The sequence below is a fragment of the Thunnus maccoyii genome, chromosome 20 (assembly GCF_910596095.1).
Source record: "Thunnus maccoyii chromosome 20, fThuMac1.1, whole genome shotgun sequence".
NCBI lineage: Eukaryota > Metazoa > Chordata > Actinopteri > Scombriformes > Scombridae > Thunnus > Thunnus maccoyii.
In genome coordinates this window covers 17033398-17058223 of record NC_056552.1, presented here as the reverse complement: position 1 = coordinate 17058223, position 24826 = coordinate 17033398, and the positions used below count along the sequence as shown (strand labels likewise).

Here is a 24826-nt window from a genome sequence, read left to right as displayed (position 1 = left end):
GGTGATTTGGACAAATAATTTTGTTAACTGAAAGGATTTCAGGGAATGTACCTTCATTGTAAACAAGTCTGTTTCTTTTCACCTCACTGTAGTTGCAGCTATTTGACAAAAATGAACGACTTTTTGCTAAAGTGGGTTACTTAGAGAGCAGACTAGGTCATCTGGCCAGCTCCAACACAGATCTGTCCTGCAGGCTAGTCCAGAGTGAAGAGGAGAGACTGAAGGTACAATATGTCAAGTATACATTAACTATAGGTACAATGTGCTGTATCTGTTCAGTATATATAACCTAAAAGCAGAGGCATTTCTTTTTCCCGTCATCTTTCAGATATCTAAGGAGCTTGTGGAGGAGAAAATTCAGACAAACAAGACGAGAGAGCAGTTTGAAGAAGAGACATTTGAGCTAAAAAACAAGGTGAGGGTTTATCTGAAGTGATAAATAAAAACAGTGGATAAACTCAGGCCTTTATCTGATGAGTATAACAGATACTCATTTCAACTGAGCATACTTCTAATGAGTGTGATATATCTGTATACAGCACTAATCTTTACTTTTTTGTTTCACAATAAAAGGATTTGAGGACAAGAAAGATTTAATCAGCCTAAAAAAGTCTGGGGAAACTGTATTCTATGTGATGGAAATCTGGAGTTGTATTTCAGAAAGTACCAGGAAACCTTCAATGTCTTAAGCAAAATAATTTACTGACACTTATTTGATTAACACGACATTTGGATACAGTTTTAGTGCACAGAGTTGACACCATGAGATGCTACCTAAAATCTGAAGGCAGAGAGGTAAGCAACACCTAAAGTCCAGATCAGAATTAGTTTAGCAGAGTAGTTTTTGACTTTTTCACATCAAGGATCCCCAAACTGACACAAATTAGACAACGGATCCCCGTCTGATAAGATTTTGCTTTTAGATGTTTTATTACACAAAGTATATGAAACCCATGACCAAAATAATCAAACATTTTGTTATTGTGTTACTTATGGTTGGAATTATAGTGAAAATAAATTATTCCCCTTTTTGCTGGGGACCCCCTGGAACCCCCTCAAGCACCCCTAGGGGTACTCGGACCCCAATTTGAGAACCACTGGTTTAGCAGACAGCCTTGGCTTGAGTGATAACATAATATACTTAAGTGCAAGTTCCCATGAGAACAACCGTGAAGAGAAGTCAGCTTGACCCGCAGAAGGCCAGACAGCTGGGATGGAGAATTCCTTCACATTCTAAGGGTTAAATTGCATTTTCAGAGGTTTACCCTCCACTACAGCCCTGCTCAAAGTTTAATCCTGAAGCAATGAGGCTGTCTGTGCTGCTCTTTATTTCCCCTGCTTAGATACTGAACCAAAACAGTGTGATAACAGAGCTCGAGATGGCGCGAGACAAGTTACTCGGGGAACTCCAGTCAGCCGAGGCTCGACTGAAAGTGGGAGAGAAGAGTGGCCAAGAATTGACAGAGGAGTACGCCACACTCAAGAAGAACTACCTGGCTCTGGTTGAGGCCCATGACAAAGAGCTCGCTCAAAGCGAGGAGCTGAGTGCCGAGTTGCTGGCCTTGGCCCAAGCTCAGGACGTCCTCCGCAGACAGCTGGAGGAGCAGCAGCAGAGTGTTAAGAATACCACCCAGGGCCTTCACAGAGAGCTGGACAGGGTGCGGGCCTTAATCAGCCGCATGTCACATAACAGAGTTAAGGTGAGACAGTAATAGTGGTACTTTAAAGGTAAATTAAAGATCCCCTCCAGACATGTATTGAGATGTTTAAAAATACTCTGTGACATGTTTTTTCCACAAAAAAGTATAATTACCACGTTAAAATCCTTAAAATTACTCCCTCATTAAAAAATTCTAGATTCTATGAATATGCAAATATATTTCATTTTAAAAGTTTAACTGCTGGACACAAGATGTCTCCTACTTCACTGTAAAGTTCATTCTCAGTGTTTGTGCACTGAAGGCTTCAAGTTTCCACATCACACTTGTGTAAGTTGAATATTGGACTAAAATCGGCTCCAAATTGGCATGATGTCACAAATCACGCTCATAGGCCCAACCCTTAAAATCGGATTTTCAATAAGCACAAAGAAATTTTCCACTTTCAGTAGTTAAATGTGAAAACAGCCTTCTAGTGTCAAACTGCACATAAATCATTCTGCACAGTGAAGCTCAAGCATCCAACTGTATGAACAAGAGGAAAAACATATTTTTAAGTGGAGGGGGACTTTAAGATAGAATCATTTCTTAAAATAAACAGACACAAAGCATGCTGGTCCCACTCCAGACATCCAAAAGAAAATTCCTATTGACACTCCAACATAAGCAGAATATGTTTCTCACATTTCTACATGCAATGTGAGGAACATGATGATGTACCTCTGGTCTTGTTTTTTACTCACTGAGAAAGCCTCGGTCACACAAAATTAACCGTTGTTTTGGGATTGTAAAAGTACTATGTATGTATATAATATTCTCATTTGACCAGTTTTAATTTTAGGATAAACTGGGCTAAATATTAAATTTGAAATATTACAGTTGCCCACTTTTACACTGTATTAACAGCCCGAGGATCTGGCAGCTTTGGACAAGGAGCAAAAAACTATAGAAAAAACTGTGAGTATCTCTGTACAAAATACATTATATCTCCTTGTTGGAACAGTGGCCAGCCCGTTTGTTTTACAGTAAGAAAACTGTTTGACTGGAGTTTCAGTAGCTTCCCCTATGCCATTTCTTTCCTCTATTCTCACATAGCTACTTGGAAACCAAGATGAGATCAAAGACATGCTGGAGAAAATGAAGAACAGCTACAAGGAGCAGCAGAAGAAACTAGAAGAGCAAGTGTGAGGGCCCGTGAATGTTTGTCATTTACTCGTGCACAAGCCTAATTAAGATGAAACGTCATTATCTTTCCATTTCCAGTCATTGATACACATCTCTGGATGTATGTCCTGGTGTTCATCACATCTGCTCTGCGGTTTCCTCTTTGATTTTTAGCTCTTAGTTCTAGTTTAAAGCTGCGGCTTTATTTGCTGTGTGTGTGTGTGATGTGGTCTCTTTGCCTCCTCCTGTGATGTGGCTGTCTTTGGATTTTGGTCACTAGTCTTTTGTGGTTGAGCCTGTGTTTGGTCATCAGGGAGGCCATGGGTAAAGAGCACCAGGAGAACAAGAGAGCAATCCATAATAGTCAGCAGAAGCTATCAGAGCAGAGTGCGGTGAGCATGAAGCATCCCAGCTACTGATACTTTACATAACATTCCTACGATCATTAAAGATACTATCACTGTCCTGCAGCCTCTGATTGAATGTTAAAGAAATTTCTTTTGCAAGTTACAGAAGTTACATGGAGGACATGTGTTCAAATTCAAATCACTTGGATGATTTTGTGTTTGTGTTGCTTCCTTTCAAGGCCCTCATGTGCTCTCAGAGCCAAGTGAAGGAGGTAGAAGAAGAGAACTCAAAGCTGCAGCTGCAAGTCAAAGAGCTTAATGAGGAATACCGCACAAGACTGGTGTGTTATTTACAGGACTTAGCTGTGAGTAGCAGTACAAACACTTATATGTCGGTAAAGTCCTTCAGCACAACATCCGCCCCCACCATGACATCTATCTGCATGTGTTTCATTCAGGATTACATCGATGCATGTGGAGAAAATAAAACCCCTTCAGAGGGAAGTAAGATGAAGGTGTTTGTGGACGACATGCTGCAAGATGTTCGTTCATCCTACAGGGTCAGAGAGGAGCAGCTCGCCTCTGCTGCTCGCTCCTATAAGAAGAGACTACAAAAGATCACCAAGACCCATCACGCCCTACTTATTGCATACAGGTGACAGTTTGTACATTATATGTTCTGCTATTTTTTGCTTTGGACACGTGTGTTTACTTGTCTATTAGTACTATTCAGGTTATATACACCAAGCCACAAACATCTTGCTATACATATTAAGCTTCATATTTTGTATAGTTTTTCTGCATTATTGGCCCTGAAGTTTGCGAAAAGAAAAGGTTGCATCTCAAAAATCAATCTCAAACATGGTGCTATAAGGCTCCATCTGCAGAACATCAATCAGATCTCTGGATGTAGACAGGAGGAGAATCAGGTTCTGCCTCTCTGGTTAAAGGAGCTGAAAAGCTCTTAAGTTTTGAAACCTCCAAATTGATTATTTTATCAGAATAATTATGTATGACACTGATACAAACACTGAGTTAAAGTCAGTTTTTTTTTCTAATCTTGTTTGAGCTCAGTGAGAAGCAAATTAGCTACCATGCTAGTCAGCTAGCTTGCTGAGTTTAATTACACAGTTAGCACAGTTGTTACCAAAAATTACTGTTATTATTAACGACTTAAGTTACTTAAGTAAATTTGGGAGCAGAAAAGGACAAGAAAGGCTCTGCAATGAAGAGAAATAGAGACTGCAGTAAAACAACAACAACAACAACAAATGAGTGTTTTTTTTCCAATTTTCTTGAATTTTGTTGTCAGTAAAACTTGATTAACAGTATTATCAGGTCAAATCTGTCAGTGAAAACCAAGTGTAGTTATGTCTAAATTTAAAGCAAACAGCTAAATTGTTGTCTGTGGCCAAATATTGTAAATTATAACTCCCTTCATTAGTTGATACACTGATTTTGTGTATTAAAAGAAAATAAGACTAATCTGTCTACTTTTTTCAACAAAATCACTTTCTGTGAGGCCTCGGCAGATCGAACCTTATAATCCCAAACAAAAAGAGTTCTCAGAGTTGAAATCTATTTGATTTATTTATTGATTGGGACAGTGTGCAGTTTTAAACATTAAAGATGCACTGCACCGGAGTTAGCTCGAAGCTAATTTGCATCCATAGTCCCCCACAATCAAAACATACAACAGCACAACAAAAAACAGTACAAAGCAAAAAAACAAACAAAAAAACAAACAAAAACAAAACAAAAAAAGAACCACCCAAAAAAACCACACAGAACACACCATACAAAATACAAAGCTACACACAACAGCACATCACATACACCCACAATGTCAATTATCACCTGACTATAACCCCATGTAAAATGTGATAGGATTTTGATATAATATTTTTAGAGTACATTACATTTTACAAATAAGAGATCTGTGGTGTGTATCAGTTTTGCTAACTAGGATGTCAAAACTTTGAACCTCAATAACTCAAAACCACTTGGAACACAGATAGAACCTGATAACTATGAGGGGATGAACAGTCTATAAATCAATACATCTGCACCTACATCTCACTCTATACATCATGATATTAGGGTTCAGAGGGAACAGATTTTGGCCAAACCAGAGAGCGGTCTGGACTCTGGACCCCCAGAAGCCCGCTTCAGCCTGGATCCCAGTGAGCTAAGAGATGAAACTGAGAAGGAGCTCCAGCACCTTTGGCAGGACAAGGCAAGGCTGGAGGGTCAGCTGCAGGTGGCCCGAGAGCAGGTAGTGCAAAAGAAAGATGGCTGCTTTGAAGTGGATTGATCTGCTTTTGTTTTGTCTGGTGAATGCTTGTATTTGGTCTGTGGGGATTCTTCTTTGTGTCCATACTTCCTCTATTATAAAGCCTTAGAGCATTTGTTTTGTGAGTGCTGAACTGGAAAAACATGACTTCAAAGTTTATGTCCTAGGGCGACAAAAAGCATTCCTGCTGCAGAGGCAGATTGCAGATCATGTAACAGTAACATGGACGGACGTGAGATTTGTTGCTGTTAAATCTTAACTTGGTGCTGTAACTCAATGAGTTTAGTGACTTCTTCAGTGATTTCACCAGTTAGATTTCTACTGGATGATTTCTTGGCCATGTATACAGCTATACCAGTTTCCTAATTGGCCTTTTAAATGCACACATGCACATGACGAAAACTTGCTGTATTGCTGTGACAGCAGAGAGGGTGGATGAAAGAGGAGATAATTACACATATTTGCACATATGGATCATTGAATTTTCTTTAACCTGTTTAGATGTGTGTTTCTTACTAAATTGCCTCCACCAATAAAGCTCCCATAACAATAAATAACAAATAAACAAAAGAAATAACAGTTTTTCCACTTTTTAGAGGCAAAATGTCACATACTCAAAATCTTTTATTGCTCCACTGGTTTACATGAATGTGTTGATGGTGACTTTTCTGTTCCAGGTGGCTGTCCTCAAAATGCCAGTTCAAACTCTAAGTCATCAGGAGTGAGTGTCATTTTTGTATTTTAATAACTGACAAAAGTGGTCAGCTGTGGCTGACATAGAAATTTATGAAAAATGTGACTCCATCAGGCCGGCAAAACTGGAGCAGATAAGCGAGGAATCCTGGCTGGACATACAGAAACAGCTGAAGGAGATCATAGACTCTACACTGGTAAACAAAACTCTCTCACCCCTTAAAATCTTCCTGTTTTACAACTTCACTTTTAAAGGCTTTTCCCTGATGAAATAGACTATTTCCTTTCATAAAGGTGGTTTGAAGAGTTCCTTTGTTTCCAACAGGGGAGCTCTGAGAAGGAGCGCGCTCTCCTCATCACCAGAGCTACAGTTGCAGAAGCGCAGGTGTCGGAGTTGCAGGAGTATATTGACAACCACCTGGGCAGGTCAGGAAGTCGCTGCATGTGTGAGTCATATAATGTTCACTTTCAGAGGAGTTGTTTTATCGAGCTTTACCTCTACCTGCAGGTATAAACAGGAGATCGCACATCTCCGCAGGCTGCATGGGATAGAGGAGGCTGAGCGCTCCCAAAGTGCTCGTTCATCACTCAGTTAAAAAACTCTGGCAACGAAATCTGTACTCAAATATTATTTAAACTATAGTTTTAACCTCACATATAAGCTGAAAATGAGAACATATGGTCTTAAACATTTATTTCTGTAAAATCATACTTCAACAAATCAAATCGGTAAGTGTAAGCTGTTTATAATCAATCTTTTTTAAATGGATTCTCCATATAAATCATAAAAACATGATGTTTGGGAATTGTCCAGGCACTAGGGGGTGCTGCTCATTCTAGTGCTTTTCTCTATGAAAGGCCCCCAAAGAAATCTGGCCTTGAGAAAAAAATGCCTGGAATGTTTGTAAAGCTTATGTCAATTTCACGAGCTCGGGAGAAGAAAGCGTGGTGACAATGAGGGGTCACCCTGGTGAGAATAATGTCATTACACGTTACCCAGACACATACACACCCGTGGATACTCTCCCCTCAATGCCGTGCTGTGAGCTGTGGCGCAAACAAGCCAGCCTTCTCCAGAAAGAGGATTTATATATATATTTATAACCTCAGTGTTGTTGTGAATACGCATACATTCCCTTTAAATCCCTTTAACGGTGAAAGAGTCTGCATTTTTTTTTCCTAGTGTGTTGGGTGGTTGGGTTCATGCCATAGTTCACAGCTGACATAGCTTTAAAAGCGGATGGTCCTTTTAAACGTGTAATTAATTGAAAAGTTTAGTTAAAAAGTGTCAAATCAACTCTTATGGTGAAAAAAACAAAAATCTTGAAATTAAAATACTCTGGGGAATGCTGGGAAAAAATAGAGGAGAGGGAAAGAGTCATATGCATGTCACCCCAATCCCCTTTTCAGGGGGCATGCCAGCCATGGGAGAGGGGGAGCAGGGGTGTGAAAGTTTGAGAGGAATGGGAAGTGGGATTTTGTTGGTAATGTATTACACTCCCAGGGCCCTGGGAAAAGGGGTGGGGGGTGTTCAGCTTGGGTTTGTGCCAACATAGTCACTGTGCCAAAGCGCTGGGTGCTGGGGACCACTCCTCTCACCGGTGGATCTGTGGGAAAATCAAAACCAGGTTGTTCTTTGCTGCTCCGCCAACAAAGACAGAGAGTGTCTGCAGAGGCTTCTGCAAACTTGTACAAATGAAATGTACTCTGAGTAAACAAAAGGCAGTCAGGGCAGTAGTAGAAACTGTCACAGACGCATCGAGTAAAAGTTGAAGTTTGCTGCAGCACAGCTGGTCCTTGAGGCAAAGTGCCAAGTTTTTTCTCCAACTTGGGCATTTTGGAAAAGTTGACTTCTTGGACTGTGAACAACTATTTACTGACCACTGTATGTGGTCACTATTATGATGTAAATAATCATCATAATAATGTGGTGACAAAAAAACTCCAGTTTGATTTTGGTTTAAAGCTTTAAAGATGTTGAAAATATGACAAAGATTAGTTTGTTTTTTTTAAAAAAGATCCCAAAAAAAGAAGCAGTGGCTGATATCATCTGCAGTTACTGTAAGATGAAACATTTGTGCCCAACATGCTGCAGGGTCAAGTGGCTTTTGATAAATACACTTATAAATTTATCTTAATAAAATCTTAATAATAACAATCAGATTCATTCAGTCAATTCACTTTTCTTAACCAAAATGTGGACAATGCCTCCACTTCCAATGTCATACATCAACCAAACCTCAAAAATTGCTTACGATAAATCAGTCTGAGTGAAACAATGATTGAGTCACAAGTTCTTACTTGTTCATGTGTTGAATGTCAGCTCAGAAGGAGAAAGAGTTAAAACTCATCATCCTCTGTCCTCCTCTGTCAGTTTCACTCCAGTTTCAAACCAGCAACAGCATCATTTAATCAGTGTGATAAGCAGCTTGTCTGTCCAGTTGACCAGTTCATCATATTTTATTCACATCCTATTGTTTCACCCTAATGAGTATTAATTTATCAGTTCAAGATGAATGCCAGTCACAGTTGACTGTCACATGAGGTTTCCTCCTAATCCTCTCATAGCTTCATTTAAATCATTAAAATAAGCATTTCTTACTATTTTAGTATTTAAACTGCTGCGTAAATTTAGCCTCTGTATTGATGAGCTCAATGGCTGCCTGGAGTAAAGCACATTAAGATAAGGTGTGAAGTTGCCAATTATTGATCATTACAATGATGGTTTTAATGTCTTACGTCTGGTCTTTGGTGAACCAGGGAGTTGCATTTGGTTCTTCAATGTAATGTAATCTACAACACTTAAAAAAACACAGCCTCAGATATTACCATGGAGTTCATTTACTGAACATTATACAGTAAGTTTCACAAAGGAAGCATGCAGGACTCTTCCACTGGATTGTGTAATATCGTAGAGGTGTTGCTGCATTCACCATCAGTAGTGAATAGTCCAGCACTCAGTTTCATTTTAGCCTATATTAGCAAGATAAAAGTCACTTGCATTACATTGTTAGTGTGTAATTGTCACACTTGCCCTCATTTGATGATAATGGTATTTTGCATTAAAATGTGGGAATTGAAAACATTTAAAACTTTTAATTACATAATAAAACATTAAGCTTGTCTACTGTCAAGCCAGTTTTTTACTATGACACTGCAAACACAGACAATAATACTTTTGTTGCTAACAGGAGGTTAAGTCAGATTTAATTTATTCATTTCATATTTAATTTATGTGAAAACTGCAACTGTTTTAAAGAAGAGAACGAGGACATTAGCATTGTGGTATATGTAAAATCATGACATTGTAAGACCCTGATTGTATACTCCTCAATCATACTAATCAACATTACAACTGCAAGTAAACATCTGATGCTTATCCACTTCCTCTACACTCATCTATTTTGTTGGTGATGCTTATTCGGCCACAGATTTGTTTTGTGACCAGCACAGTGGGGAAAAAAGGGATGAATGTGTCGTTCTGAGGATGGGAAGCAGGGTGGAGCGAGCGATGCAGAGGAAGTACCTCACATGGCCTGCGATGGGCTGCTCGTCAAGAGGCCCTTTGTTTTAGGAGGTTAATGCCTAATTGATACAGGCTTAATGAGAGCGAGCTGTGTGTGCAGAGTGTGTGAGCCGGGGGGCAGGACGGCCCAGCCATAATTGGAACGGACAAGCCTTGTGTGGAGGAGTGCACAGGGAAGAGATTTATGGGAACGCAAGGAAAGGAGAGAGAGAGTGGGAACCAGGAAGAAAAGGTGACAATGAGTACGAGGAATGCGGAGGCAGTGGGAGAGGAATCCGGTATGATAGTGAGAGTATCGAAAGATCATGAGAAAGAAATGGAATGACAATGGAAAAGTGAGCATGAAGGACATTCCCATGGAAGTTTACTCAATGCTCATTCAAGTTTCATGGGCTGTTTCTTATACTTTCCTTGATATGGTGATTTTTTTAGATTGCTGCATATTGTTTGTGCAATATACCAATGATGAGGTTAGATTTAGTACTTTTTTTGTGTTTGATATTAATAGATTAATGCAAAGTTGCCAACGTAAACTGTAACTGTCTGTTTTCTGAGACACCTGTCTTTTCTTTTCTGATGAGCTGTCTTTTCGCCCCCTTTTTTCAGTCTGACAGTCTCAGACTATTCATGTAAGAGTCCCCAGCTTCCCTTCCAGACAAGCTTTCAGTATGAAGGCTGGAGAGGCATTAAGAGGGAGGAGGGAAGGGGCAAGAGAGGGGAGCACAGAAGAACCGTGCACTTCAGAAAACCTTGAAGAATTAGGACTGAAAGCTATGGAGATTCTGGGTGGCTACAAGCGAGGGGGAAAAAAATAATGAAAAGAATAAAATATAAAGGAGGGCAGTGTGTATAATTATAAAGATAAGAGAGGAGATTTACCAGGGAAACAATAAAAAAATACTTTTGGAAGTTAGGATTAAGAGAGTTAGCTGTGAAAATATATACTAAAAGGTAAAAAAAAAAAAAAAAAAAGTATGTGGTGGAAAGAATATAGGGTGAGAAAAGAGAGGAGGAAGATAGTTACAGTAAGGGTGAGAAAGGCAGGGGAGGGAGGCAGCTCGATGAACAAGAGCGAGTGAGAATGAGGCTGAGTGTCGGTGAGGGAAGGAGAGAGGGACAGACCCTCTGCTTTCCCACACTCAGCCGGTTCCCACAGTGGTCCCGGCTAATCCCTGTCTTAATTGGGGGAGAATTCCAGCGCACATGTTCCCCTGGAATGAGTGTGGAGCGAAGGAAAAGGAAGGCTCGGGAGCTTCTGACACATCAGACGGGCCACAACGGCTGGGCTGATGCACAATGTGTGAGTGCACTTTGTTGGAATATAAACATGCCGTCTGACTGTCAGCACGTCTGATGCATAAATGGCTTCACAACTTTCTCGTCTTTTTTTTTCACGCAATCCAACATGAAAAGTGCTCTTAGCAACCACTTAGTTTTGCATAGTCACATTCCACCATGACAGAAGAATGTAACTTAAAAGTTTGTTAAAAGCATAAATATATCCGAAAACATTCTCAGACTGTTAAAGGGTTAGTTCACCCTAATTCCTTAGTGGTATCTAGCCATGAACAGTTTCAGTAATACGTGCCAAAGTTTTAAGATAGTTGTCTCTAAGATTCCTGGTAGTGTCCAATAAAATGTTGGTGAAAAGAATTTTGTTTATGGTGCTCAAAATCTTATTAAATGCTATTTCACCAGGAAATTCTTGCTATAAAAACTGTTGACAATTAGATATGTGGATTATCCAGAGCAACTGGTATGTTTTCTGTAGAGAAATGTCACTGTAGAGTTTTTCAAATGTATTTATTTAATGATCTGAGGATCACACACTTAAATCCCTTTACCCCCATTGTATTGGATTGGCAGCAGAAGTTTCAGCGGTTAGATATCTTAAAATCTGAGCACTAAGACTGAAATTATCTGGATGGCCACACTCCTCTAGGGGTAAACAAGAAAACCTATTCTTGTAATTTGGGTTAAGTGACCTTTAACTGTCCCAGCTGGCCAAACATGGAGAACTTTGACAACAAGTTAAGATGTTGCTGGCATAGCTTAAAGGAAAAGTTTGACATCATGGGAAATATTACTAGTTTAATATACTATTCGATATCTGATGGAGAGTTAGATGAGAAGATCCATACCACTTTCATGTTTCTCTATTAAATATAGGGATATAGCCAGTAGCTGGATAGCTTAGCTTAGCATAAAGACTGGAAACGGGGGGAAATGGCTAGCATGGCACTGTCAACAACAACAGAATCTCACAATCATTTGTTTAATCTGTAAGAAAAACCAAAGTGTAAAAATAGAAATTTTCAGTTTTATGGGGGAATATATATTGGAATAAGTGGGATTCAGTTAAAGAGTTTTAAAATGTTCTGTGTGATCTAAAATACCAACCGTTAAAGTTGGGTTTTTGAGGGTCCCTAGAATCAAAGTACAAGAGCTTCTTTCTAGAGTCACCATACTTACTTATAAAGAGGAAATCTGTAGTAGAAAGACTCATTTTCCATCAACAGTAACCTCAATAGACCAGAATGCAATGCAGCTATAAGACATGTTGAGCTTTGATGAAGGGATTGTGATCAAAGATATGCAGCATCGCTCATGGATTAGTTTGCTAACAGTATGCAAAGCAACAACATTATAGTTTTACTCTGGCTATTGATGAAAGTAATTCTGGGAAATGTAGGATTATTTTGTGTGTGAGAGGCTGGTTGAGAGACTAGTTTAGAGGAACATTGGAATTAACTACTTTGTCAATATAAATGTTATTTATTAATAATAGCTAGCACCTTTCCATGTCAAGTGATGTATTTTTCCTTTAATACTAATAAATAAACACCTGTACAAGTTTCATAATGAGAGTGGTTTTAAATGTCATTGTCATGTTTTCACCTATTTCACAGCACTGTGCACCAAGCATATCTGTTGACAAATCCTACCCTGAAGCTGCAAAATGCAAAAGAAAAATGCAAGGAGATACTAGTGACATAACAAAACAACTGTGAGTGGCAGTTTCGTTCCTGCCTACCTCTTTCCTTAATAAACAAGTCGAACAAAAGGCAAAGTGCAATATGTCTCTGAGGAGGTAACCCAAGACAACTTCTCTGAGGGGGAAGATAGCAGGCAAAAAAAAATGGGTGCAAATGAGGGAGGCCGGGCAGCGCTGTAGTATTGCAGGATTAGACGAGAGAAACACAGGGGTGGGTGGCAGGTAGTGAGAGAAGAAATGAACTAATCTACTAGGGAAGTTTCTCCCCTTTGTGTTGACAATCAGACAGGTTTTGTCAGAAAACCATAATCCTCATGGTTATTTGGCAGGGTTTTAGAGCCCAACAAAAAACAGGTGTGTTTCTCCGTAGTGGGTAGACTCACAGTCTGGGGTTAAGTATCCAGAAGGCTGACGTCAGCCACACAAGGACACAACACAGAGAATTCAAGTTGTATAACAGAGAGTTCTGCAGACAGATGAGGATTTTGGCACAGACGAAACTGTAGGAAAATGCTATTTATCCTGTTGGTCTGTCGAGTGGTCAGTCAGTCAACCATTTAAGCCCAGGCTGAAATATCTCAACAACTATCAGATGTAGTGCCATGAAATTGTGTCTAATATTCATTGTCTCCAGAGGATGAAGCCCACAGACTTTGAGGATCCCCTGATTTTTCCTCAGGCATCACCAAGAGGATGGCCTCGTAGGATGCCGCCTGTTTTGACTCATCCTGACACAGTGAATAGCTCTAAGTAGCCTTATTAGTGCATGATGTCAGTGTTTGGGAGGTTTTTGTGATTGTACCCCCTGCAGGCTGATGTCAGCCCCAGGATACAGTGAGGAGATGGCAGCTGTGTTCAGTTCAAACGGAGGGGTAGCGGGCCTTCATTGGAGGGGGTCGCAATTCATTCCCTGTCTTTCCTTACAATACTTTTTTTGGCGGGAAAGCACCAAAGACGCTTGTTTGACCCAACTTGTGTTTCTTTGCGGGACCCCCTCCCTGAGAAAAGTGTCTCCCGCCTCCACTCTCATACACCATGTCCACTCTGTCTTGATTGATTTTCAGTGCGCATTTTGGAAGGGATTACAGCCATCTGCAGGCTCTTGAGGAACAAAGGGGGCTCCTCGCTCTCCTCCCTTCAGTACTTCAGAGGGATAACATGGCCAGATAAACATGCTCTTGCACCGCTCTACACTTGTTCTCTATTCTGCCCTGACCTCTCAACCCACCCAAACTGCCCACTCTATTTTAAAGCTGACCATGTTTTTCTCTCCCACCCTCACTTTCCTCCTTGAATAGGCTCCACTCTTTACTCATCAGTTTTTACAAACTGCTTACAACAGAAAGAAAATTGTGAGTCATTGCCTTACGAAAACTCTTGTGTTGCAAGACTACTGTCTGGCATTTTCCAAGCCTGAAAATGAGAATTAGTGAGTTGCAGGTTAGCATGGTCACATAATTTCCATTTGGGGATCATCACTCCCAGCTGTGCGAGGGTGTTATGGGAACAAGGAATCGTCAGCTGGGAAACTGGGATGCCAGTGTGGTCATGGACTTCATGCTCACGCTCAGCTGGTGCCGAGCTGATGGAGAGGGAGCAGGATGCACAACCACTGAGTCACAGGAAGAGGTGGACAGACCACTAGGCTTAATGTCTGGTTGCAGCGGGTTGGATTACCAGTTATGGCAAAATCATTTGTTTACGTGGACAATAAAGCCTCTTGAAATCCACAGCTGTTTCTTCATCATTACTCTACCATATGCAGAAACTGCAAAGAAGCCCTCAAATGTCTTCCCCTTGACGCCTTTTTTATCAGACTTGCTAGATAAGACCTTTTCAGCTAATTAGCTTCTCAGATATTTGTATATTTTTGGACAAACTTTGGGATATTCACAATGTAGACACCAAAGGCCATTTGAGTGTGCAGAGACTGAGAGTGCTTGAGGGGAAAAAATAACATAGATGGATTGTTATGTCTTGTCTGGTTCACAAGTGTTTGAAGGACGGTTAGTTCATGCAGAACACCAATCTCGCTCTCTCTCTCTCTCTCTCTTTCGACCTGACACTGAGAAAACAAGATTGATGTGGAAAAATGAAAAGCAGCAGAAGAGCAAATTGTCTGTTTAGTGATTCAGAGGCCTTAAGTTTCTTTTGGCAAAAACAGGGCGATATGATTTTGTATGATGTCAGAGCTTTGCAGCCACAGTTTCCAAATCAGCATCCGACACACCCAGCAGCTGTGGTCAACATTATGGGAAAGATCAGATTCTTGATCTCATGAAAAGAAAGTTACAGTTGATTGAAGTCCAAGTGAAGGATGAGTTTGAGAGGGCCCATCATGCACTGAGAGAAATCAAGCTATGGCACAGTAAGAAGCTGAAGCGAATCAACTGATATTCCTGCAGTTATACAACCTAACCTTGGTAAAGAAGCTGGTTTCAGATTTGGCATTTAAAGACAAACAGCCAAGATAAAATCATGTAAAATCCATAGACTGTAAAAAAAAAAAAGGATGTAGTCACCGTGATGTCATCCACTGGTGTGTGGACTCCTGTTTTGAACTCTTTATACATCCATGGTTTTGAAGCCTCAAGTTTGCATTTTGACTGTCGTCATCTTGGAATTTTGGAGCCAGAAGTGACCATATTTGGATGAGAGGATGGAGCTAACCCTAACACTAGCTGCTAGCTTGTTTAGCACGATGCGTTCACAATCTATGGTTTACTGTGATAATGCTAATGCTAATGCTATTTCACTAGCGAAAAACAGGCTTAAAACCATTAAAACAAAATGTACTTACTGGAAAAAAATGAACATCCCACTCCTTAGAGGGTCTTTTAGTACAACCAAATGCTGAACAAGGCAACGAAAATGTTACAATTAACTTTCATGAATTGAAGACACAGTGAAATAGCGTCAGCTATGGCTACGCCTATACTCCGTGAATTTGGGGTTATGCCATGGTTAACCAACGCTGTTGCCGTGGTAGCGACTTGCGTGTGACGGTACACCCCTGTCACTCAAAGCGGCAATTCCCTTAATTATGCATAACATTAAGCCTCAATAAAATTTAAATGAGTGAGTTTTCACTCATTTATTCACCCCCTGTATAGTTGTCATGAACAGCAAATTAGCTATAGAGACCAAATCTGTTTTTTGTACCAGCCTGTAAACATGTTTACTTCTGCTGAAAAGTTGAGCATTTTAACATGTGAGTCTATGGGGACTGACTCACTTTTGGAGCCTCAAGTGGCCATTTGAAGGGCCGCAGTTTTTGGCACTTCTGCTTTGGCTTCATTTTTCAGCCCCGGAGATTGCCGCTGGGTAAAATCATGTCCATGTATGTCAAATCTGACTTTGGTAACAATGATTTTATTGGAAAGAAAAAAAAGGAGAGTTACCTAACCAGGTATTAGTGGTGCAGCTGATTCTATGAAGTCATGCAGAAGTAAATATAGTGAAAATGCTCTAACAAAGTGCAACATCATGTTAACTGTGTAAATTTCAGCAATTCTGCAGACAATGATGACATTTTTAAATAATGTAAAAATGTATTTGTGCAAGCCATTATGATGGAGAAGAAGGAAAACTGCGAAAACCCGGAAGAGAGATTTCAAACAGAGATCTCCCACCCTCCATTGATGGCTGGGGTTGCAACAGGAGCTATTGAAGGGCTATGATGGTTACAAAAAATAAAGTAGATGCAATGAATATATATAAATAAGTCCCATTTTAGACTAGATAAGGAAGTCCATAATCAGTCTTAGTAGAAGTCTAACATCAGGGGTTTTTGGTCTGATTTATGAACCTTTATATAGTTGGTTATTAGGGGAAAGTTGCTGCTAGAAACACAGGACCTGTGTGCTGGGTGGAGTGTTGTTATGCCAGACTGCAAGGGAGTGTCCAGGAGCACTTTGCCCCCGCTTGTGCTCTCATCTCTGGAGCTTTGTCTCTGGCCACTTCCCTCAAACTCCCCCAGGGGCTGACGGAAGTCCACACCCAACAACTCTGTCCCATCTCTTCTGATTCCCCTTTCCTGAGTGCTTCCCGCACCTCACCTCAGCCACACAACAGGACAGAGTAAAGAGAGGTGTTGGGTGGATGGGGGAGGAGGGTTTACTGTGTGTCTGCAGCACTCTGCGGGGCCGCCAAATAACAGATGAAAATAAGTCAGCATTGAAATGGTGTGTGCAGTCATTTCCAGTGTTGGATGTAAACATTAGATGTGAAAATAATTTTTATTTGAATTGTGGACTGCATGCATGTAAACAGCAGTAATTCAAATAGCTTGTTTTAATATGTGCAACTATGCCACTGTGTCATTGTAGGTACACTGACATTAATACTGCAGTTTGAGGGGTTCAAGCCGAGGTCGCAAAGAAATGATAACAATGCAGGAAGTTGAGCTTTGTCAAAATGTCACTTGATGTATTAGTTGAGGGAGTATAATTTGAGTGCTCTTTGTTTTGGCTTATCAGCCTTGCAACAGTAACCTCAGATGGACTGGATGGGAGGGGGGCAGAGGAGGTTGTGTGCAGAGCCGAGCAGCTCGGGGCCCCCAGCTACGGGATGTTTTAAAGGAGCACTGAGGCAGTAAATAGCTGGGGAGGTTGGAGGTTCACTCACATGAACTACTGATGCGGTGGCAAACCAGTGTCAGGGTTTCTATGGGAGATAGCTTGCCAGACATGGGAAGCATGTCGTGCTTTTGTGAGTCTTTTCCATTTAAGCTAAACACCATGGTAATTCCCCAGCTGCTCTTTTTCAAATGGATTTACTGCTTACAGTAAATCTGAGATTTTACTGAGGTGTGTGCAGTACAAGTTTATGCAGAATTTTGCAAAGAGGAGAAACAGGTGGTGAATTTATCATAGAGATTCAGTCATATGGGTGTTTCTGGATTATCTAGCATGCAGCTCCTCATCTGTCAGAGCGGAAATATGTACCGTGGTCAACCACAGCAGGTAACAGATATGTTATGTGATGCTGTAGATAAAATCCAAGTTGAGGTTGGAAACAAACGTTTGCTCCAGGCTGAAGACACATGGCCAAGTGGAGTGGAAAAGAGATTTGGTTTGATTGTGTCCTTGTGCACACGTGGTCAGGATGGAGTGAGCGACTGTGTGGCACCTCAGCTCAGCCCAGTCTGCCATGCCGCTCCCTTAATGGCAATTTATTGCTTCCTGAATCCTGAAAATGGGAGGCCTAGGACAACAGAATTCCAACCTCTGTTTTCTACGTCCTTCCCTGTCTAAACGCGCTCAGGGTCCTAAACTCTCCCTAAATCTCTCTCTCAGCTTGCTCTCTCAGGCATGCCATTTGTTCTGAGCTTTCAGAGGTCTGATTCATGGGTACTTGAAGTGACTTATGTCTGAGAAAAGTTTACCATGGTAGAAAACCTTTGGTCGCACATACTCTAATGTAGGTTAAACAGTTTTGACACTAACAGAGAGTTAGTGTGCTGACAAACTAATGATCCAGCTGCATTTTGTTTATGGAGCATGAAATGACCACATTGAATTAAAAAGCCTTAAAGAATCAGCTAAACAAGAAAATAATTACATCCCAAAACATCCAGGTTGTTTTCTTAAAGTATATTTTAATGACACAGACAAACATGAAAATAATCCACAATACTGAGACAGTGTTTTTTTTTTTCCATAGGCGTTTTTCATGCCAACATTTCTAGAATTTCTTATTGACATATTTACATTCACATTGATATCAACATAAATTCACATAAAAAAGAAACAAACAGCAAAATGGCAGTGTATGCATTTAAGACATACCGCTTCAGCACATCATGGTCATTTGGTATGATCCCCTCTCCTTGTTGATATAGTGCACATTAGATATGAAATCATTTTACAGAACAGAATTTATACACATTAAATGCATATTTTGTGTTTGTCTTGAGCTAGCCTTGTTCAGTGTGATAACTTGTTTTTCCACCAATAACTGGTCACAGGATTTTTCTGTATATTCCTCCATTCTTACCTTTACAGCACAGAATATCACTGGACATCAGTCATGAATGGCTGTTGTCGTCAGTTCTATGAACATTGCTGATTATATACAGGTGAATAAAATCTTTTTTTTTTTTCTTTTTACTTCACAACATAAAATAGCTTCTTGGTTTTAATGTCTTGTTATGTGTGTCTTAATAATATGCTGCAGCATAATCGGAGAGCAGTAATTGACTTGACAACAATCAAACTTTTAACTGCTTTGGCTACACTGCTGCAATTTATCTCCAACACATGCTTTAAATAATTCTCTTTACAGTCCAATTACCGTACATAAAATCTTGCAGACATATTGGATGGCTAGTGACATGAAACTATGACATGAAAGGTGTGATATCTTACAAAATGACTTATTTAACAAACTGCTCTTAAAAGCCTGCATCTCCTTACAGAAGTAAAATCTCAGAGTTGGCGAGAGTATGAAAAGTGCTTTCAGCACTAGTTTGAGCTGCTCAGATAGCCTCAGCTTTGTGTTACTTCTGTATGTGCTCAAATTATCTGTACATATATTAAAATTCTCAATCGCTCCACTATGCTACATATAGTTGCTTTTTATTTGGTTTTCAGTGCTTGCAGCATCACTTTCCAGATCATTCCCTTTCCTTTATCAGTGCAAATATTTTTTTTTTTACATTTCCTTTTGTGAGGACCTTTTATAATCTCCTTAATAATAATAGTAACACTGAGGAGGACCCCAGCAAAGGGGTGGCCACCAAAACATGCTAAACTCACTGTCCTATGGCTGTCTGACTGCTCAATATGTAGGCCAGACATTTTCCGAACAAAAACACTGTGGGAAAAGGTAGGAAATTTGAAATCTTGGACCACAGCAACACCTGCCTAGGGTTTTATCCTCACTGGGATAGCAACTAAGGCAGTAAGCTTTCTATAGAACTTTTCATAAATTTTCCTGAGTTTCAAAGCAATGACTCTCAATAGGCCTGAATTAATGGCTTGACTTAATTTATCCCAAATGGAAACCCTTTCAAGAGATTTCCTCTGAATCTGCATAATGGCATCACTCAAACCATCCAATGCCAAATGCGTATAATCTTCATTTCAACCATGTCCCTCATGTCACAACTTCACCAGGTCTTGGGGACCCGGAGACTGCATATTGCACTGAGATGGTGTTGGAAAAAAGCCCATTTCACTCCTCAGTCCTTTGGGGAAGACGATATCCATTGGTGGCGCCATGGCTACATCGGCCATTGCTCTTCGTGGCTTCTTCCAAAACATGGAACAGGGCTGAGTTTGGCCTGACTTTCAGTACAGCCTCGATTCTGCGTGGTAGACAAGCTGCTGGAAAGTTTTTCAGCTCAGTCTACTGGCAGTTCACAAGGTATCTGCTGGGCTGCTTTGGCCATCATGTATGCCTGCTGGAAGTCCTTGTAGCGGGGAGCGCAGCCCAACCAGGCCTCCCCAAAGTGGACCCGACCGGTGAAAAGGAAGCTGCCGGGCCCCGGTTTGACACCACACTGCAGCAGAGTCCTGATTTCACCCCGGCTGGTCAGGCGACTGTTGCCGGTGAACAGGGCGTACTTTTGACGAAACACCCGAGTGGCGCTGACCTTGATCACTGCTGCCCGTAGGTTCTCGTCTTCTTCCACTGACTTGATGTTACCTCGCACAACTGTGGATAAAGAGCACATTCTGGTTAATTTCCAATTCATTTCTGTGATTATTTTTTTACAATGTGTTTCTTTTTGTTCACATAAAATGCTTTGCTGTATTTTTGCCATCTTGCAAATGTTATGTTGTCAAATTCCAGCAAGAGATACGGTTCTTTGTGGGATACCAACTGATGGTAAAAGCCGTCCCAAAACCAAAGCCTGTCCACTAATCTTTCTAACTTTTGTTGCCAGCTGAACTTCCCCTCAGTCCTGTTACAGCTCAATCAGGGGCCTGGAGATTAGTCCACTGCTTCTTCTCTAGGGGGGTGATGTGAGGATTAGTCCACTACAGCGCCTTCATTAGGGGTTCTTGTGTGTGTGGGTGTGTTATGTGTGTGTGTTGGGGCTGCAGAGAGCTGCTGTTTCACCTTTAACCTTTGCACTTTTGAGAGGAGAGGATTTGGAGGCACTGGGGTGCTCTGCCTTTAAACCAATTCGATACAACCGATTTGTAGATCCTGACAAGAAATCATTATTTTCTGTGGATTTGCTGCAAGGACTTCTTGCCATTTGGTGGTCTGGTTAAATATGATAATCCTGACTGAATTAGAGGGAGGAGATTTCTGTGTGACAATGACATATCATTCCTGATTTGCTGTGTTCTTCCATGTGTGATCGGCAGCTCTTTATATCAGGTAACTTACCAAAGTCACTGGTACAGACAGCCATCAGAATCTCTGTGTTGTTGCAGGGTCTGCAGGCTTCTGGAGAGACAAGGAGAGGAGGAAAAAGAGAGAAAAGAGAGTCAGTTGGTGACCTCACATAAAACTCTTAACTGTTAGAAAACACCTATATGCTAATACTTCTAATCAGCCTCTGGAAATCAAAGACCGTATTTCCAGATAAAAGATCACATGCACAGGAATGTGAGATGTGAATCTAGACTTAATACTCCACGCAAAGACGAGCAACAAAGGAACGACCAACCACCGCGTTCTAACAGACAGCTGCTACTTTTACAGTTGGCAGAGGAGGACCAGTGGAGCTTTAAGGTGCGAGGCTCTTCCACCCCAGACAATTTAAAGGCCAAATGAAACTTCCCCCCTAAAGCCTTCCAGGGTGTCTACAGTCACACCTCATCAAAGCCTGCTCGACAGGGTCTGGGGAGAGGGAGTGGGGGAGCACTTCAAAGATTTTTTTTAAGGACCACAATCCCACTTCTCATAAAATACTGCCCTTCCTTCCTGCTGAGGCCTTTTTGAAAACTGGGGAAAAAATACTATCTATAATATATATCTATATCTATAAATCTATCTATCTATCTATCTATAAAATGCACCTTTCTGAAATTCATAGCAGGATAGCCAGACAACCACAACTAAAGATTAAAATCAAACCAGCAATGCTCTGGCTGTCTGAATGACTGAACTGTGGGTAGAATAAAAAAGAGTCATGGCATTTTTTAAAGTTCTCTTCTCCTTGTGGTTCTTTGGAGGCCCCTTACCCACCCCACACATTCTCCTCCATAGTGAAAAACCTCTTGATAAATGAGATTCCTTCCTCTCTAGTCCACAGCAAACCCCCATCCAAACCTAATCAGTGTGTGTGTGTGTGTGTGTGAGAGAGAGTGTGGGGGGGGGAGTACACTCCTACAGACAAGTCTCCCCACAGAGAGGCAGCTCAACAAAAGAGGGGAGCATCTCAGCTGGGTAGAGGCCTCCCTGTCGCCTAGGCGACGGCAGTAATCCCAGAATACTCATGCGGCACCCATTCAAAGGGCTCTGGACTCTGGAGAAAGCCCCACATACTGTGCTTTTGTCCCCCTCCCTCCCCACTCCACGTCTCCCCTTCTCCTGCTCCAAACCAGCACGCCTCTGGGGAAAGTTTGGCCACTTCCTCCTCTCTGCACTCTGCATGGGCTATGGAAAGTCCAGCCAGCCCACAGAGGCCTGTTATTAATTATGAATCATCTACGGAGAAGAGTTTATATCATCATCACTGGTGGGTTAAAACCTTACATCTCCTGACCTTTTCAGGATGGAAGAAAAAGCACTTTGACCACATTTTGGTGGTTTTTGTGAAGAGTTTTATGTAACCAAGAAGTCAGATATTTTTTGCCTTTTAAAAATTTTTTTGAGGTGTTCACACAGCAACAGACACATACTGTAGATTAGTGAGATTAGAGTAAACTGAGATTTAAGTTTTCCGTTACAAAGAAATAAAACTTCTCCCAAGTTCTTCTGTACTTACTCTGTTCAGTAAAAGCTCACTAGAAATGACAAATTGAAGTGAAAAACTTCACTGTGTCTAATTCTGTTTGACTCAAAGCAGCTCTGCTCAAATCAACATGGCTGACTAATGCCTCACTGACTCACCTTCACTGCTGATGGGGTTGGAGTCAAGTGACAGGCGAGCAGTCCAATCCCCTCTCAGCTCATAGCGAAAAGATGCGATCCGCCGGCTGATATCCTGGTGAGGTGTAGCTTGCAGGAAGAGAGCCACCCTCTCCCCCGGCAGGCGGCTAAAGCAGCGAACCCTCGGCGGGGGAGAGGATTCCAAGCGGTCCCCTACCAGGAGCTCCAGGACCCCATCTCTCTCCAGGTATAGCTGGGCTCCGTGGAACTGCTCAGAGGGCTTGACGCAGGCTGTGATGAGGCCTGAGCTGCTCCCGCCGGGCCCCACCGCCACAGAGGGCAGGCGGGGTGACAGGGTGAGGCGCAGGGCTCCTTTGGGATACAGCCAGTCCAGAGTGCCCTCAGAGCAGTGGAGGGAGATCTGCTCCACGCTGCCCTGCTGCTGGGACAAACCACTGTGTGAGGGGAAGAAGAGGGGATGGTTAAACAAAGATTTTGGTATTATTTTTCCATTTACAAATTGCTGTCACAGTATGGGCTTGAAACCTTCCTAAGTTCCTAACATCATCATCATCAGTGGATACTTTCCTAAAACAATCACACTGATTAGCTGCAGGATGGTTTGAGATGGTTTAAACACAAGTCATGCAAACAGCTAACCAAAATGCTCGTAAGAAAATTGTAGAAAACCCAAATTATTTTTTAGTTAGAGAGAAGTAAAAAAACCCAAAAAGTTTAATAAGAGAAAGCGCCGCCTAGTGGCAGCTCTGTGAGACCAAGGGCCCTTCACATCATCTATAGGGCCAAACTTATGTGTAAGTATATACATGTATCCTAAAAGTCCTCTGCAGGCATTTTAATAATATCGCTACTATGAAGCTGACTTCAATAACGACATCCACAGTATGTATCTTCTCCAGTTATCAGAATTAATCCTTCCGTCTCCTGTCTGTCTGGACCCTTCATGCCTCCTGCAGACAGCCCGGAGGCGCAATCGCAGCAGAGCTCGAAAACATTTTAATTGCGTCCTAATGACTAGTCTCAACATGTTGTTGCATTCAAACAAGCATCCTTTCACGCACTCCAAAAAAACAAGCAAACAAGCAAAAAACAATAAAGAAGAGCCACCTGTAACATCTCTGAGCGACATTTGAAATAATGTTTTCATTTAGCGCAAAAATAGCGAATAGAGGAAATATAAAGTACTTGCCTGCCTCTCCAGCTGCACTGGTCTTCCGAATAGTTCGAGAGAGCCGCGTCAAAAAGGACCAAAAGTAAAATCCAAATTGTGTAAATCCGAACTCCAAAACCAGACATTTTCGACAGATGATGATGCAAAGTAAAAAAAAAATTGAAAAAGATTATTCCAAAAGCTGCAAATTCCTCTATGAAACAAATCTAATCCTATCTCTGATAACCTCCATAGTTTTGTATCCTCTTACCCTGATGTGTGAGATAAGAGAACACCGCTGCAGCCCACAACGCTCCGAGCTGCTGTGCGTCAGGGGACGCGCAGCTCTGAAGTTTATTCCCCCTCAGAAAAACTTCAGCGACCAATCAGAGAGCGACCAGAGAAACTTTAAACCACTCACACAGAGGAGGGGGAGGTACGTCTGACCTGCAGAATGAGCAACAGTTTGCATAAGATAAACCATGTTACAATTCACTATTGTGTTGGACATGTCTGCATAGAAAATACTAATTAACTGATGCTGAGTGAGTTTGTGAGTAAGGAAAGTTTAAAGTCCCATCCAAACATGTTTTAAGACATTAAAAATGCTGTACTTTGAATAATAATTTGTGTTTGACATGTCCCCCCCCCCCCCCCCCAAAAAAAAAAAAAAGTTTTATTAACTTGTTTACATATCCTGCTTCTCCCTCACTGAAAAATCCAGAAATATTGTTGTATACAAATATAAAACAGATTCAGCTCTTGAAGTGGATGATATCATCATCAACTAAACATTTTTGGGTTTTGAACTGTTGGTCGGACAAAACAAGGTCGATTTGAAGATGTTATCTTGGGATCTGGGAAATTAATGGACAGTTTTTCATTACTTTTTGACATTTTATAGACTAAACAAGTAATCATCGAAAAGATTTTCATTCTGCACAGTGAAGCTCAATAAAAATCCAAGTGAAGTAACAATAAGCAAA

General features: G+C 41.1%; 2 protein-coding genes and 1 long non-coding RNA gene across 4 annotated transcripts; 2 read left to right on the top strand and 1 right to left on the bottom strand.

The window, feature by feature from the left end:
- The first annotated feature begins 10 nt into the window (after positions 1–10).
- Positions 11–597, top strand: LOC121887427. Its single transcript, XR_006092965.1, has 2 exons — positions 11–224; positions 329–597. It is a non-coding gene; the product is annotated as an uncharacterized LOC121887427 (long non-coding RNA).
- Positions 598–1342: 745 nt separating this feature from the next.
- On the top strand, positions 1343–9205 carry ccdc78 (coiled-coil domain containing 78). The gene is made up of 11 exons (XM_042398160.1): positions 1343–1700; positions 2565–2615; positions 2754–2842; positions 3136–3214; positions 3409–3534; positions 3628–3824; positions 5270–5444; positions 6140–6183; positions 6271–6352; positions 6481–6581; positions 6664–9205. Exons 1-11 carry the CDS (start codon positions 1380–1382, stop codon positions 6749–6751), a joined length of 1353 nt encoding a protein of 450 aa, XP_042254094.1. The 5' UTR covers positions 1343–1379; the 3' UTR covers positions 6752–9205.
- Positions 9206–18269: 9064 nt separating this feature from the next.
- metrn (meteorin, glial cell differentiation regulator) lies at positions 18270–24258 on the bottom strand. 2 transcript variants are annotated; one of them, XM_042398177.1, is made up of 4 exons: positions 23880–24258; positions 22691–23124; positions 21020–21079; positions 18270–20335 (listed from the first exon to the last, which is right to left on the bottom strand). In XM_042398177.1, exons 1-4 carry the CDS (start codon positions 23984–23986, stop codon positions 20022–20024), a joined length of 915 nt encoding a protein of 304 aa, XP_042254111.1. In that variant the 5' UTR covers positions 23987–24258; the 3' UTR covers positions 18270–20021. The 2 variants fall into 2 exon arrangements, with proteins under 2 accessions (XP_042254111.1, XP_042254110.1); XM_042398176.1 differs by lacking the exon at positions 23880–24258 and adding an exon at positions 23554–23793.
- Between the last annotated feature and the right edge of the window lie 568 nt (positions 24259–24826).

Bases quoted from the DNA above. Each gene is read 5' to 3' on its own strand.
- ccdc78 (XM_042398160.1), top strand. From the start codon at position 1,380: ATGGCGCGAGACAAGTTACTCGGGGAACTCCAGTCAGCCGAGGCTCGA. The intron at 6,353-6,480 runs GTAAACAAAACT...TGTTTCCAACAG, and splicing joins AGATCATAGACTCTACACTG to GGGAGCTCTGAGAAGGAGCG. The intron at 6,582-6,663 runs GTCAGGAAGTCG...CTCTACCTGCAG, and splicing joins ATTGACAACCACCTGGGCAG to GTATAAACAGGAGATCGCAC.
- metrn (XM_042398176.1), bottom strand. From the start codon at position 23,717: ATGTTGAGACTAGTCATTAGGACGCAATTAAAATGTTTTCGAGCTCTG. The intron at 21,080-22,690 runs GTGAGTCAGTGA...TTGTCTCTCCAG, and splicing joins CAACCCCATCAGCAGTGAAG to AAGCCTGCAGACCCTGCAAC. The intron at 20,336-21,019 runs GTAAGTTACCTG...CTTTATCCACAG, and splicing joins TGTCTGTACCAGTGACTTTG to TTGTGCGAGGTAACATCAAG.